Genomic DNA, 16860 nt, shown 5'->3' on the forward strand with positions numbered 1-16860 from the left:
CATAGAAATTATCTTTATTGGGTTAGAGGGATGGCTTAGCAGCGGCATTTGCCTGCAAAGCCAAAGGACCCAGACTTGATTCCCCAGGACCCACATTAGCCAGATACACAAGGGGGCACATGTGTCTGGAGTTTATTTGCAGTGGCTGGAGGCCCTGGCATGCCCATTTTCTCTCTCTCCCTTTTCTCTGTCAAATAAAGAAAGAAAGAAAGAAAGAAAGAAAGAAAGAAAGAAAGAAAGAAAGAAAGAAAGAAAGAAAGAAAGAAAGAAAGAAAGAAATTTATCTTTATTTTCTTCACACTTACCACAATGTACACACATAAAAAGTGACCATGCATGCCAATGTGCTTCTCCACTCCCCCCAAGGAAGGGTCTCACTCTAAAGCCTAGGCTGACCTACAACTCACTTTGTAGTTCCAGGCTAGCATTGAACTCACAGAGATCCTCCTACCTCTGCCTCCCAAGTGTTGGGATTAAAGGTATATGCCACCATAACTGGTGCCAATGTGTTTTTTAGTGCATTAAAAAACAAAACAAAACTTATTTTCCATAGAAATTTACATTATTGTGTTAAGAACTACAGAAATATATTTGGGAAGGTCTGCATTCACCCCTGAGGCTCTCTAGAGAATGAATACTCATCAGAGAGTGCTGTACACAGAAAGGAAAGCCCTGCCAAACTTGTGTGCATTTTGAAAATTGCTCCTTTTTCATTAACATTAATCTTCTGCTATGTTCAAGAGACAAGCCATACTGAGACTGAACTTACTTTTAGGGACAGCTATATGGGATGAGTTTCAATCACTTCAAGAGAAAGTAATCTCTTTTTTAAAAGATTTATTTTTATTTATTCATTAGAGACAGAGTGTGAAAGAGAAAGAGTGAGAATGAGCACACCAGGGCCTCTAACCACTGCAAATGAACTCCAGATGCATGCACCACCATGTGCATCTATCTGGCTTGCATGGGACCTGGAGAATTGAACCTGGGCTCTTAGGTTTCACAGGCAAGTACTGTAAACCACTAAACCATCTCTCCAGCCCAAAGTAAACTTTTTGAAAGGCAATGATTGCAAGATACAAATATCAGAAATATATTGGGTTACTGTAATCACTTAATAAAAATACAGCTTGCACTTAGAATTGTGAAAAAAATGCCAAGAAAACACTGTTTTTAATAGACACAAGAATTTCAGAAGAAGACAATTAAATGTTTAAGTAAATGCAGAGTAGATAACATGAAATACCCATATGCTATTCATCACAAGCCACGCTCAGAATAAGTCTTTGGTCTACTTGGCGGCAGAGTGTAGCAGTAATTAACTTCAGGAACCCGATCACTACTTTTTAGGTTCAAATCCCACCGTTATTATTAGTTCTGACTCACATATCTGTGAGGAAATCCCTGAAGTTAAGTTTGCTCATCTTTTAAATGGAGCCACAATCTGGACAGTCAGATTACAAGCTATTGCTGTGTTTTAGTGTCATGCAAGTCTGGCCGAACTCCAGGCACAGCTGCCTGTGCCCTGCACTCTCACCTGGCTGTGGCCTTCCTCTCTCTGCTTCAGGCTTGAAGGGTCATCACATAGGACATAGCCTCATGTTATCCAGCCAAACAAACTATTCTGTCCCTAGTGCTCTGGCAAAACCCAAGTCCAAACACTTTACAAAACACCTCATTTTCTTTTTGTTCTCCCCTTCCCTGAGCATCACACATGCATGTGTGTATGTGTGTACAGGTGAATGTACATGCATGCACATATAACATGTGGAGGCCATAGACAACCTTGGATGTCATTCCCCAGAAATATTGTCCACCCTGCTTTTGAGACAGGGTCCTCAATGGACTTGAGTTTGCCAAGTTGTTTGTACTGTCAATGTCTTCACAGTGCTGGGATTATAAACCTGCACCACCATGCCTGGATTTTTTTTTTAACTGCTCATTTTGAGGGTCAAATTGAGGTCCTCATGCTTTCATGGCAAGCAGCATACTGACTAAACTATCCCTCAAGGCCCCTCGGCTACTCGAAGCACCTGGCACTGCTAAACTTCGTTAGTGCCACCGGCTGTGTCCTCTTGATTTCCTACAGAGACTTCTAGAGATGATGTTGGCCTTTCTCCACTTGACTGACTTTGCTTCCCTAGTCACAGTCTCTCACTCCTTTTCCATTAAAGATGACTTTTACCCTTGAAGCTCCATTCCTGGGTCTAGGTTTTAAGCTTGCAAACTTCGCAAACTTTCCATGGATGGAGGAAGGACAGGGAGGAGGCTAACGATGGTACCAACATGGCTGTATACACACTGTGTATATAACTAATAATAAATAAATAAAAAGAACAGGACTGTGCCATTATTGAGTACTTTATTGTGATTTAAGGCATAGAAATGGCTTTGTATTCATATATATCTTATCTCATTAATGAAAATGAACTTGACAATTACTTAGGAGGGAAAGGACTGTCATTACACTAAGAATGTTACTTATTTTGAAAAGAGAAATTTCCATGGATGATGGGACACTCTACACCTACATTTATTTGAATTTTAAATTTTGAAGGTTCGTGTGAAATACAAGAGAAAAATCTAAAATACCCTTCATCTCAGTGGTAATAGTTTGTGCACCCTCAGCGCAGTATCAATCAGAAAACTCATACTGATATAATTCACTGGTAATTCAGTGTATACCAGTTTTATATGCACTTATTTGTACACATTTAGTTTTATAAAATTTAGTCATATGTAGAAATGATAAGCACACATTTTAACTCACATTCCATGTGAGTTAACACACTTATCATTCCAGAGAAAGGGGTGAGTGTGGAACAAATATAGCAGTTCCTAATTCCTGACATTTCTCACAGATTCTAAACTGGCCTCTACTACAAGCAGACCACTCATATGGTGGCAAGTAAATTCCCATCTCTCTTTTTAAAGATCTTCCAGTCTGGGGCTGGAAAGATGGCTTAGTGGTTAAGGCACTTGCATGCAAAGCCAAAGGACCCAGATTAGATTCCCTAGTATCCACATAAGCTAGCTGCACAACACCTGGAGTTTGTTTGCAGTGGGTATAGGCCCTGGCATGCCCATACTTTCTCTGTCTCAAATAAATAAATAAAAATAAAAATTCAAAAGTTCCTTAAACAAAAATCTTCCAGTCTGAAACCCACTATGCATTCCTTTCAAAGCCTACTCATCTTGCTAATTTTAGTGTGAGTCCTTCCCTAAGGGATACTCTCATGAGGTTAAAAATGAGCCTTTTAGGGAGATGGCTCAGCAGTTAAATGTGTTTGCTTTCAAAGTCTGCCAGTCTGGGTTCAACTTCCCAGCAACCCTCATAAAGCTGGGCAAGTATTTTATTGTAATATCAAGATACCCTGGTGCACACATGTACACATATATGTACACATACACACATACAACACATACATAGATACATAGGTAAATAATTTTAAACACAAACTTGCTTGCAAAGCCTGCAGGTGTAGGCTCAATTCCTCACTATCCAAGTAAAGCCAGACAAACAAACTAGCACATGCATCTAGAGTTTGTTTGCAGTAATGAAAGGCTCTCATGCACCCATATTTACTCTCCCTCTCAAATAAATAATAAATGTTTGTTTGTTTTTTCCCCCAAGGTAGGGTTTTACTCTAGTTCAGACTGACCTGGAAGTCACTATGTAGTGTCAGGGTAGCCTTGAACTTACGGTGATCCTCCTACCTCTGCCTCCCAAGTGCTGGGATTAAAGGTGTGTGCCACCATACCTGGATCAAATAAATAATTTTTTTTTAAAAAAGAAAATGAGCTTTTTGTTTTGCAAGTTCTATGGGTCTGAGACACATTGGTTCTCACTAACACAAAACTGCTTGAATAAGATGGAAGAAAGAAGAAAAATAGTAGGGGACAAAATAAAGAAGAGCATGGACAAAGACTACAATCATTCCTTCTGTCACCCACAACGTTTCTCCATGTGGAGTGACACTCACCCTCTTCAACAGTCAGCAGGTTCCCCAGTTCTGTTGAGGAATGGCACTGGACTGGCTCAGAGCTCCTCACATTTGCCAGGGGCAGGAAAGGATCATAATCCGTGGACGACAAGTCAGCCAAGGTCAGAGTGTGGTGACTCTGCTGCGTGTATGTGCTTGAGCCACACACACAGCAGTGGAGAACCTGTGGAACACAAGACAGGGGTGGCATCCTGCATGCTATCACTTCCAGTACCCTGACAAAACTTGTCTAGCTCTCTTAAATGCTTACAAGTTAAGACTCCTACTTCAAAATATGTAGTTCTTCCCATTCTTAAATATCTTCTTGCTATTAGCAAGTTTTATTACTCTGTTCACATCTGGGATAATATATATGCAAGGCAAAAGGAAAAGAAGTACCCATTGCTCTATTTAATGTGGTTGTATGCAATTTAATAGTTCCCCATTCTCCAAAGGCAATACAGGTGAAGGGAAAGAGCCCAGGATATGAAGGGAGGCTGTGGTACAGGGACCACAGGCAAACTTCAGGGCAGTTTCTGAGTTTAAATTATTAGAACTCTTAACTCCCAATTTTAAAGTACAATTTAATAAATTACATATAATACAGCTGGGCATGGTGGTGCACGCCTTTCATCCCAGCAGTTGGGAGGCAGAGGTTGGAGGATTGCCATGAGTTTGAGGCCAGCCTGAGACTCCATAGTGAATTCCAGGTCAGCCTGAGCTACAGTGAGACCCTACCACGAAAAACCAAAGAAAAAAAAAAAGTACATATAATACAGATTTTAAAATTCTCATTTTTCACATGGCTAGATTCCTAAACTTGTTTCTTGAAGGTTTTTTTTGAGACAGGATCTCACTTTGTAACCCAGGCTGCCCTTAAACTTGTTATGTAGCCCAGGCTGGCCTTGAATTTGAGGCAACCCTCCTGCCCTCATTCTCCCAAGTGCTAGGATTACAAACGCGCTCTACCACCCCTGGCTCTTGTGGATTTTAAAGCAGAGATTACTGGAGGCTTTATGTTTTTTTCTTTTTGGTGACAGATTTTGTCAACCTGATGCTGTCAATACTATACTACTATAACATAACCAGCTCATGTTTAAAGTAAGTAGACAAAGGTGAGGTTCCATGGAGGGAGGGGGATTCTGAAGAGATGGCAGTTGTTTCAAGTCAAGCCACGTAAAATACATCTGCAACTTGGCAGCCACAGCTTCTTTACAACTGTGTCTGCTCTTCTTTCTAAATGTTTAACCTACCATAAGTCCTTTCCCAAGGACATAGGTAAGAAAGTAAATGCACAAGATACATTTTGATGGTTTTTGACATAGGTACACACAGTCTGGCCTCAGGCACAGGTTGACACTTACCCTGTAGATATAATCCAACAAAGGGGCCTGGGGTGGGTGCTGTTCTTCCAGGACCACTGTGGACACGGGGTGGAGGAGGGCACTCACAGGCAGCGCCATGCACCAGTCCAACAGGCAGAGGAGCAAGGACACAATAAACTGAAAGAAGAAACATGCCCAGAAGCTGAACCTTTTAAGCTACACAGAAAAATAAACAGAATTTTCTGTGTGAATACTAATTATTCAAATGGATGCACAAATGTTAGGTAGGCGAGTAAACAAAAATGTCTTCATAGGAATAGTTAAGTCCAATGCATAAGGATATTACAATCATATCATCATTTGTAGTATGTGCTATACTGTCTAACAGTTATAAATAAACTCTGGGGCTAGGAACATGTTTTTAATCATATTTAGCACTTGGGGTGGGGGGCAGATATAGGAGGATAGCTGTGAGTTCAAGGCCAGCCTGGGACTACAGAATGAGTTCCAGGGTAGCCTGGGGCACAGTGAGACCCTACCTCACTTAGGAGGCAGAGGTAGGAGAATCGCCATGAGTTTGAGGCCACCCTGAGACTTTATAGTCAATTCCAGGTCAGCCTGAGCAAGAGCGAGACCCTACCTTGAAAAAACAAAACACAAACAAAAAAATCAAAATAAAATAAAAAGAAATAAACTCTGGGGAAAAGTTAATTAATGGGTCACTTACCTTTTTATCTGTTTCCACTGAGGAGTACTCTGCACTTGGCAAAAGAAAAGCAATTGTGGCCACAAGGATCTGTATATAAGATAAATCCCAATCAAACAGACAATAATACTTGTTTGGAAGTCTTATGTTAAAAGTCCCAAGACAGCCTCTAACTAAACCAAGTGATAAAAAGTTGCAGGCCAGTTGTATATGATCTTGAAAATTATGAGTAAGTAATGGGCCATGCTTTATTTCCACTCCACTTTACTGGTGGGGGAACTGGGCCCCCAAGACTAGGAATATTTCTCTCTCTGTAGACAGTTTCCATTATCAGTCCCTTTATTTCCACAGTGATATTAAAACTACTTCCAAAAACAATGAGGAAAAAGTTCCCGTTTAGATCTCTTCCCTAGGATCTCTGCAGGGGCACGCAAGTCTGCCTTTCCCCTACCCAGCCTAGCATTGTTTCTTGCCCCGGATAATTTTCTGCTTGCCTCTGCTTTATGCTTTGGAGTAATTTCTCACTTTACTTACCTGTAAGAGTTTCCTCTGATCTCTGAGTCTGCCACATGTGTATTTCCTTTACATTCTAGATCTATCATGTGGGAATTTTCACTAAACTCTGGGCCTACTACTTGTGTGATTTCTCTAAAAGTTGGGGTAACCATGGGTGTAACTGTATTTACCACCCATTTCTCATCTGGGTTTCCTGGTCGCTGCTTTAGTACTTTCTTTCCCATTCTTAAACCATTACCACCACTTACTCTTAACTTTATTCCTTGGGGAGGCTCAAGATGGATGCTGTACTTTCCACACAAGTGCATGTTTCTTCTAAATCTCTCCACACAGATCCTATTATCTTCCACATGCTTGTGGCTCTGCTCCAGGCCCTTCTTAGACCTCCATTTCTCCTAAATGAACCTCATGAACTATGTCGTGCCTTCCACATGAGTGTGTTTTCTATCTTCCATGTGCTTGTGACTCTGCTCCAGCTTTTTTCTAGAACATACTTTCCCTTAAATAATTCCTACAATTTGTGATTTTCCCTTAATAATTCATAATTTAAAAAAACTACCATTTAATCTCCTACAAATTACCCCAAGTAATTTATCTACCTATTGTTCTGATGTAATAACATCCTTTTTATTCTCAAAAGCATTCTTGTTTGGATACATTATATGGTCACTCCAAAATCCAACTTTATATTGTACATTTCTAGGTTCAAAGCTCTGTTTCATTCTAGGTCACTTCAGGTCAAAAATCACTTGTGACTCTTGATGTGTTTCTGAGAACAAAGGGATATCATGTCACCAGTGAAATCTTTCTAAGGCTAGAGGAAATGAATCAGCATCACTTCTTTCTATCTGTTATCCCTCATAGAGACAAATCAAATTTCCTCAGAGTTACCACTGGATGTGTAAAGAACAGGGCTTATTTTTTAAAGTATAGCTATATAGCCTGTTAGGAATGAATGTGCCTTAGCACGGGTACCTTTTAGTGAAGGTCCTTGCTTGGTTCTGAGCCAGACCCTCTTGGATATAACTGACCTCCAGCATGCTACAGTTGAGACCATCCTTCCTGCAACTTCCACCCGCTCTCCTGACCGCCACTCCCTCCAAGTTATTATAACACTGATCTCATTACAGCTGGGCAACAATGCCATGGCAAAAACCAGAGTCCAGGGCTTGTCTGGGAGAGTCCTGCTTTACACAGCAGCAGCCCCCATCGCATAAGGAGGGCATCATAACCAGCTGCCTTACTCCTTGTTGGCACCATCCAAATTGCTCTCAATGAATAAAGCCTAATCTATAAAAGGTCTCTTTGTTGTGGTCGTGTCTGCCTTTCAAACTTTCCAAGTAGCAGCCTATGCCCTGGAACACTGCAGGCTTCTTTATACAGTGCCTAGAATGGCAGATGAGAAGAGCCAGCCAGCTTCAACTGAAAACGGGACGTCCGTGGCAGTTTAATAGTTGCTTCTCTAACAATTATTTGAGGATCTACAATTAATTAGGTATCAAATACATTATTAAAAAGCAAATGCATATGTTTTAGTGTTAAAGGACTTACTTCTGCCATTTTTCGCGGTAGAGCAGTTTCAAACATCTGAAGCTTTTCCCAGTAGGAAACCAGCAATTGGAGAACATCACAAGCAACCTGAGCCACAATTTTGTTAGAAAACTATAAAAGGAAGGAAAATGTCACAGTAAATATATAACTTTAAGTGCATTATTCTGAAGGAAGAACAAAACTGACATTTCTTCCAAGTTCTACAGATTACAATAATTTGTTTTGCATGACATTGATGAAAATTATGTACAATGAATAAAACTTATACATGATCATATCATCACTCAAACACTGCCTCTGGTCTATCCTTGCCTATATTAGTTTATATAGTGTTCCATAGAAAAAAGTAGCCATTTTTTAATTGTCTGGAAATTAAACAAAATTTCTAATTCTGTACTTAGTTCACATAAATAATATTTGTGACAAGCAGAGGAAATTAAAAGGAATACATGGGGCTGTAGAGTTGGCTCACTAGTTAAAGGCACTTGCTTGCAAAGCCTGCTGTTCCAAATTCAATTCTCCAGACACATAAGTGCCATGTCCATCTAGTAGAGTTCATATGCAATGGCAAGAGATCTGGGGTACTCATTCTCTTTCTCAGATAAATACAAATTGAGGGCTGGAGAGATGGCTTAGCAGTTAAGGCGCTTGCCTGTGGAGCCTAAGGACCCATGTTTGACTCTCCAGATCCCATGTTAGCCAGACACACAAAGGTGAGGCAAGCACAAGGTCGCATGTACCCACCAGGTGGCACAAGCATTTAAAATAAAATAAGTAAATAGGTAAAATAAAATAAATTGAAAAGAGAGTACACTGTTGAATGTTCCCTGTGCGCTGAACCTTTTACAACACTGTAACCCCTTCTCTCATTAAGACTTCACTGGCAGCGTTGTAAGGCAGATACACATGGAAGAACTGGTAGTGATAAATGACTTCCTTACCTGATCAAATGAAACACTTTCTATATGTAACAAACTAGAACTGTGGGAAATTAGGAGACTTTGAGGATATAACTCATGGGCTGCTACATATAATATATTCATGACTTTGAATATGTTTTCTGAGACTACTGCATGTTCCAAGTCTTCTGGATGTTTCCATCTCTTATAACATTGATGTCAAAGGGGCAGGATTGCAAGGCCTTAGTTGATCATGCTGAGAGAGCATGAATGGAATGAGAATGCCCATGCTTCTCGCTTTGGCCAGACCTGGGTGCTCATTACCTACAGTACAAATGTTTGCCAATGGCACTGTGCTGCTCACTTTGTCACTTGAAGCACATGATTCACGGATGCACCACACAGACACCATGTCAGAGGTCCATGTTCAGCACTCCAGTGCTAAAGACAGAAGGTTAGGAAGGTGGCAAGTACCAGAAGAACCAAGCACTGAAGAGTACTCAGGTCCTTCCAGCCTTGCCCAGCCACCCAGACCCCAGTAGATCTGATTTTCACAAGTCTCTTTCCTCAAACATCCTAGCTGGCTTTTGCCCTAGAGTTTGGCACTTGCTCCTGGCTTTATCTAAAGCTTTACTACCAAAGGCTGCATGTGATGAGCACTGGTACATTGTTCAGCTCCTGGCACAAAATGTAGCAGCCCATTCCTTCTAGCTTTTTACCCATTTTGAATCTTCTACAGTATACCCAGAGGCGGCCATGGATGCTCCTACAAACTGCAATGATTGTTGTAACCGTAACCCTGTTGTAACAGTGCCGGACATGACCCTCCATTGAGTGTGTGCAGTATGTTTAAGAAGAAGATGAAACACCAAGGGACTGGGAGAGTGAAGGGGCATTAGCAAGGCTGTCAGCTCCAGGAACTAGGATCAGAGGAAAAATGAGAGCTGTAGCAGACAAGACAAAAGGGGTTTGGGCAGAGAGGGAAGACAAGGAATGACAGACAGTTGAGCTGTGCCTGAAAGAATGCAAATGGAGACAGTTTCCTTCCAGGCCAGCAGCACTGAGTGTGAACATGTTCAGGGAAGGGAAAGCACAGGCACCAAGGCAGGAACAGACCACAGGCAGAAAGGGCTGCCAGCTGGGTGGTAGGACTGACACAAGGAATGAAGTGAGGCATGAAATAAGGTGAGGATGAACGAGTCATTTGCTCATTCACTCACTCATAGCTATGGAAGACTGACAACATGTCAACACTGAATTAAAAGTGGAGAAGTGAAAGCACAAGATGAGTAGGGTAGGTGTGTAAAATCCCTGCTTTCGAGGAACTGGCAATGTCACAGAGCAGGTAGGTATCCGTCCTGCATGCCCTGCTAAATACTACAGCCCATAGGCTGGGAAGGCCAGACCTACGCACAAACTCCTCTGGCAATAGAACTGGGGAGGATCTGCAAAGACAGAATAGGACTAGCGACTCCCAATAACAGGAACAATGAAACATGGGTGGGGTGGACTTGGGGCAGGTGACAGGGAACACAGGGTCTTTGGGAATTACAGCCAGCATATCTCAGTGCCTGGAAACAGTCTGGGGTAGAAGGACACAAAAAATCACAGATGCCAGAGAAGACAGCCATAGGACAGCAGGTTGCAAGTGAGGCCAAGGGCAGCAGCTCAGGGAGGCTGGGCTAAACAGCAGGCCTAAGCCTTAGCCCATGCCATTCTATGACCAATGGCACTTCCTTGAAGGTGGGATGCTGATAGTTTGAGCATGTTAGTGGCTGAAAACCACCACTCTAACTGCTGCCCACATGCTGCCCCCCATAATATACAAAGAAATGGCTGAGTAGAAACTTTGGGTTGCAGCTGGCTGGGTTGATAACACTTGGTGCTGTGTAGGGTGGGTGAAATCCATTAATTCCCCTGGGGAAAGTCTCCCCAACCAGGGCTAGCCATGTCCCTCCCACATCTATAGGAATATCCAGGCCACGATTGCAAGGTGTTTTTTTTCTTTTCTTTTTTTTTTTTCTTTGAGGTAGGGTCTCACTCTAGCCCAGGCTGACCTGAAATTCACTATAGTCTCAGGGTGGCCTTGATCTCACAGCAATCCTCCTACCTCTGCCACCCAAGTATTGGGATTATAGGTGTGTGCCACCACATCCAGTTTGCAAAGGTGTTTCTTAAGGGGTGGTATGAGCAAGGTGGTGCCAACATCCTTCTAGTTCTGGCTCTCTGCAGCACAGACAGGGCTGCACAGGAGCAAGTGCAACCTTTTCTTTTTTCCTTTCTCTCCCTCCTGACAAAGCTCTTAAACCCTCCCAAGTTAAGGTCAGAACTCAACCTCGGGGTGTTTCTCTGCTTCTTCCACCCATTTGAGATAGAATCTATCAATGTTTTGCCACTGCTGCTTGTGAGCTTACAGATTCTCCTGGCTCCAGCTCCCATCACTAAAAGTATACAGGGATTACAGATGGCAGGTATGCATGCCACTTGGTATCCAGCTTTTACATGGGTGCTGAGGTGGACTGAACGTGACTTGGCAGGTTTGCAAGCAAATACCTTTAATAGATGAGCTGTTTTCCTAGCCCCTCACTTTTATTTTTAAATAGATACAGCATCAGTATCTATACAGAGCGGGGAGGACTTAGTTGGACAGTTTGGCACTGTGCTGGATGGTGCCTGACAGGGTAAGGACTCAATATATGTACCTGGATTTTTCTGATTCATTATGTTTTTCCTCATAATTATAGAAAATTGTATGCAGTTTTAAAACTTCATAGAAATACAAAGAAGAATATCTGTTCATTATCCTTTCCCTTTGCTATCATCAAATTCCATCTCTGTATACTATATAGAAAACGTGTATTTCTAACATGCCATCAAGTGATTAACAGTTTTCCCATGTAAAGGACAGAGATAGGAAATATATGTCTAGACTTAAGAAAAATTAAGATCTGAAAATCTTAGAATTGAGAAAGCAGGGCATTTAAAAATGAATTGACAGATCTGGGAAGATGCTCAGTGGTTAAGGTGCTTGCTTGTAAAGTCTACCAGGCCAGTGCAAAATACCCAAGCCACCCACGTAAGCTGGATGCAAAATGTGGTGCAAGTGCTTAGTGTTCTTTTGCAGTGTCGAGCGGCCCTGGAGCACATGCATACACACATGTGCAAATAAATAAATTTAAAAATGAACTGAGATCCATATTGATTAATAATTTGTATCTAACATTTTCAATTTAATAATTACATGTGGGTATTTCTCCATGTCTTGTAGTCAGAGGGCATCATACATACCTCAGTTATACAAAACCTCAGACATGTGGCCAGAGCATCTGGAATTTGACCTGACAAGGTTTTCCTTCTCAGCTTACCAGTCAGTGCCCTTTCCTCACCTGTCAAGTGCAGGTAGCAATTCCAGTTAACTTATAAGATGGTTCTCAGAAGTACAATGACAAGGGTCAGGCCACAGAGAACCTTCTCATGTGGCATCAGATTTGACAAATGTTTACATTCAACAAGTTCAACACCAGGCATTTTCCCACCTGTTAAGCTATAATGCAGGTATTACAGAGGAGGGTTGGGGAGGGGGAGGTGCTGCAGGAGGGGAGAGGATACTTATGGAAACAAGAGGCAGGGGCCAGACCACAAGGCCCAATACCAAGCCAAGGATGGGAAATAGCAGTGGATGATTATTCCCTGGGCTGCAGACAATAACACACAAAGGTGACACAGAGACTGCCACGGGTCCAGTGACAGCTACCTCAGCATCAGCTAGTGTTGTTACAGTCACAGTTGCATGAAGCAGGCAACAAAGAAAGGCAAGAAGAAGGGCTTGGATACTGGTGTCAAGATGGATGTCTCAGAGCATCAGCTCTGACTTATCCAAGTGGTCGCACAGCCTTGAGTAGCTCCTTAGAACTCCTGTACATCACTTCACTCATTTGTAAAATGAGGACACTGCCCTCACCACTGAGAACTTCCACAAAGTCCTCAGCACAGAGCTTGACAGAGATTCATTCTTTATGAAGGCTTGACAATGGCGGTGATAACGATTTCCACTGAGGCTAATCAGGAGCCATGACAGGATAGGATATGAGCTCTGTTGTCAGAAGCAGCCTAACCGCACAACTCAAAGCTTAATTATGTCTTTAGTGTCACACAGATCTGTGTTCAATTCTGGTTCCATCACTTATAACCTGCCTGGCTTTGGACTTGTAAACTAATTTCTCTGGGACTTGATTTCCTCTAGTATAGAATGGGGATTACAGCATAACTTGCAGAACTATCATAAAAATCTCAGAAAAGTATCAAGTTCACCATTGCTCTGGACCCACATGAGTGCCCAAGGCATGACAGTTCTCTCAATAACAAGGCAAATGAGAAAGATGTTCCAAAAATTCCCAAAGTTTGGGTAACAAAACACCCAGATGCCGGGCATGGTGGTTGCATGCCTTTATTCCCAGCACTTGGGAGGCAGAGGTAGGATTACTGTGAGTTCGAGGCTACCCTGAGACTACAGAGTGAGTTCCAGGTCAGCCTGGGCTAGAGTAAGATCCGACCTCATAAAAACCAAGGGAAAAAAAAAAACAAAAACAAAAACAAAACCACCAAGGACTCCAAGGTACAAGCTGCAGGCCCCTATGGTATTCTGAAGAGGAGATGAAGAGGTCATGGCTTGAAATCTCACGTTCTTGCTACCCTCACTAAAGGGAGCTGATGTCCTTCTTGCCACAGAAAGCTGCCCTACTGCTAGAAGAGACCTACCTAGCCACCAGGCTTGGTCCAGGAACATTCAGACTACAAATGGCCTGACTACAGTTGCCAATGGAGAAGGGGCCATTGACTGCCACACAGTTGTTCAGCATGGTGCTCAGAAAAGGGCTTTTAATCATCTCCTCTCTGTTGATGTAGGGAACAACAAAAGCAGACCAATTTGGGGTTGAGGAGATGGTTCAAAAGTGAAGAGCACTTGCCACTTAAACACAAGGGCCTGAAACTGAGTTTGATTCTCCACCACCCATGTTAAAAAAAAATATAAGGGTGGGTGAGATCATGAACAACTGTAACACCAGTCCCATGGGGAACAGAGACAGGAGGATCACTAGGGCTTACAGACAGCAGCTCTGGATTAAGAGAGACTTCCCAGATGTGTGCCAGAGAAGAGCACCCAAAGTTCTCTTCTGGCCTCTACAAGGCACTTGCATAGAGCATGCATATCTGCACACACACATTCTTACTGCCTCCCACCCCAAACACACGGCTCACATGGGCTAAGTGCCTGAGAGAGATCTTAATGTCAAATGAGCATCATGAAGTGGGAATACCTTCAGAGTTACACCTATCACATTGATGGCTTCTTTCACCTGAGGGTGGCTAGTACATTGTGTAAGCTCTTCGCAGATCCAGACCCCAAGGGAGCAAATGGCAATGCATCTTTTAAAACAAGAAGCAAAAGAAGAAAAACTCATGAAACTCAATACATTCTCCTGACATTGTCAGATGACAAATATTTTAAGTTTACTTATTCAAAGTAAAAAAATATAGATACATTAATAAACTCTCTTCTTGAGAGAAAAGACAACTTTCAATAAGCCAGTTTTCAGGACTCAGAAGTATCAATAATGGTTAGTACTTAAATATTTCACAGAATAAGTATCATATTTCTATTAACTGGTACAAAGAATGTATCACCTATTTTTGCTGAATCTAAATTATTATATTTTTTTTCCTTTAAGATATAATTGAAAAATAAAAATCTGTGAATCTAAGGAAACTGTTGAAAACTGGGTTTGTCAGTTGTCTTTTTACAATTTACACAGGATATATGATAATTTTTTTACATAATTTTAAAGCATATTTGAATATAAGTTTTTTTTAGTGCATATTCTCACTCTAGCCCAAGCTGACCTAGAACTCACTCTGCAGTATCAGGCTGGCGATCCTCCTACCTCAGCCTCTGCCATCGTGCCCAGCTGAATATAACTTTTAATATGTTATTTCTTTTAAACTCCATGCTCGTGAAGACATGGTGTGCATGCAGAGGTCAGAGAACAGCCTTGGGTGGTGGCCCTTGCGTTCCACCTTGCTTGAGGCAGGGTTTCTTGTCTGCACTGTGAGGTCTAGGCTGGCTGGCTTGTGAGCTCCCTGGGAACCCTCTTGTCTCTGTCACTCATCTTGCTAGAGGCGCACTGGGATTACATATGCACACTACTGTGTCTGGTTTCACATGGGTTCTGGGATCTGAACTCATGTCATTAGACCTGCAGATCTAGCACTTTTACCCAATGAGCCATTTCCCCAGCCTTGATTCTTTTTTTAACCCAGCTTTCTATACTATTTGGCTTTCTACATTAAAGAAAAAGCTAGGGAAAAGGAATTACCAAAATTTGTTACCAATATGAATTATGATGAATGTGAGAAATATTTCATAGGTTTGTGAGATTGAAAACCTAGGTAGAGAATACTGTCATCTGTTGAGATTGACTGTGAGGCTTTGGGAGTAGGACATATCAGAAAGTACCCAAAGGCTCAGTTATATTGTATAACATTTGTATGTTAAAGCATACAAATTGAGGTGTCAAGAATGCAGTTTGATAACATAAGCCTGGCTCTACAGGAGGAGTTAGTAAAAAGGCCAGGTAAATAAACTGGAAATTATCAGCAAGTAGATGGTATTTATAGAATGGCCAAAATGGATGAGAATATATAGTAAGTCATGGAGAAGGACCAGACCCAGTCCTAACACTGGGTCACTCTAATATTCAGATGTCAGAGAAGTTAGCAAGGGAGTCAGGAAAGCAGCAGTGATAATGAGAGAGGATTAAAAGTAAGGACTTATGTTTTAAGGAACAGTCATTGTTTAAAAAAAGAGAGACTAATTTTAGGACTGTTAAGAATCCATATTAAATCTCTAGGATAATTTCTGAAAAAAAGCTAGGACAAATAAAGTAGACTTTGAAAAAGAAATTTTAAAAAATGACAGAAAAAAAGAGGCAGAAAATGAAGGTAAGCAAAAGAAAATTTTAAAAATGCTGAGAAAGTTGAGCTAAAAGTGAAACACTAAATAATTATTAGCAATTTATAACAAATATATGTAAATCAAAGTTTCAATTAAAAGATGAAATTCATACACATTTTATAAATGTATAAAATCCAAATGTGTGTGTGTGTTTGTTTGTTTGTTTGTTTTTTGAGGTAAGGTTCACTCTAGCTCAGGCTGACCTGGAATTCACTATGTAGTCTCAGGGTGGCCATGAACTCATGGCAATCCTCCTGCCTCTGCCTCTCAAGTGCTGGAATTAAAGGCATGTGCCACCACACCTGGCCCAAATGTATATTTTTGCAAAGGCATTAGCAAGAATAATAAAAAATATACAATTGTGAAATCAGTATCAAATAAAGTGTTCTTGAAGATAATAAAATCTAACTAGGTAAGGCGGTATATTTATTAAATACTAGCATTTGGGATACACAAAGTAAGAGGATCACTATGAGTTGGAGGATAGCCTGGGACTACAGAATGAGTTCCAGGTCAGCCTGGGCCACAGTGAGACCCTGCCTCACACAAAACAAGACAAAAAGGTAAAAAAAAAAAAAATCATTAGAAAGAGGGTCAATAAACAAACACAAAAATACCTATGATTCACTATAGACATAAGACAGTTTTAAACTTCTATGCAACTAATAACAACCTCAAAATGTATAAAGCAAAATTTAACAAAAATGCCAAGGAAATAAATGAATGAACCATAACAGTGGGAGGTTTTGAAACGTCTTTTAGTAAATGATGAAAAAAAATCAGAAAGAATACAGAATATCTGAAGTATTTGATTTAAAAAATTTAATGTAACAGTAAGCCAGACACACAATGACATAAGAGCGCAAGG

The 16860-nt window shown here is 41.2% G+C and overlaps 1 protein-coding gene across 4 annotated transcripts in view; it reads right to left on the reverse strand.

The window, feature by feature from the left end:
* Positions 1 to 16860, reverse strand: part of Ralgapa2 (Ral GTPase activating protein catalytic subunit alpha 2) — a 366249-nt gene that overhangs the window by 140202 nt on the left and 209187 nt on the right. For all 4 annotated transcript variants that reach the window (XM_045156189.1, XM_045156188.1, XR_006638510.1 and 1 more), the window contains 5 exons: positions 14299 to 14407; positions 8082 to 8192; positions 6036 to 6104; positions 5348 to 5485; positions 3984 to 4167 (listed from right to left, as the gene is read on the reverse strand). In XM_045156189.1, the coding sequence (XP_045012124.1) occupies positions 3984 to 4167; positions 5348 to 5485; positions 6036 to 6104; positions 8082 to 8192; positions 14299 to 14407 (611 nt within the window). The remainder of the gene's footprint in view (positions 1 to 3983; positions 4168 to 5347; positions 5486 to 6035; positions 6105 to 8081; positions 8193 to 14298; positions 14408 to 16860) is intronic.

Source organism: Jaculus jaculus, chromosome 8, assembly GCF_020740685.1.
Source record: "Jaculus jaculus isolate mJacJac1 chromosome 8, mJacJac1.mat.Y.cur, whole genome shotgun sequence".
NCBI lineage: Eukaryota > Metazoa > Chordata > Mammalia > Rodentia > Dipodidae > Jaculus > Jaculus jaculus.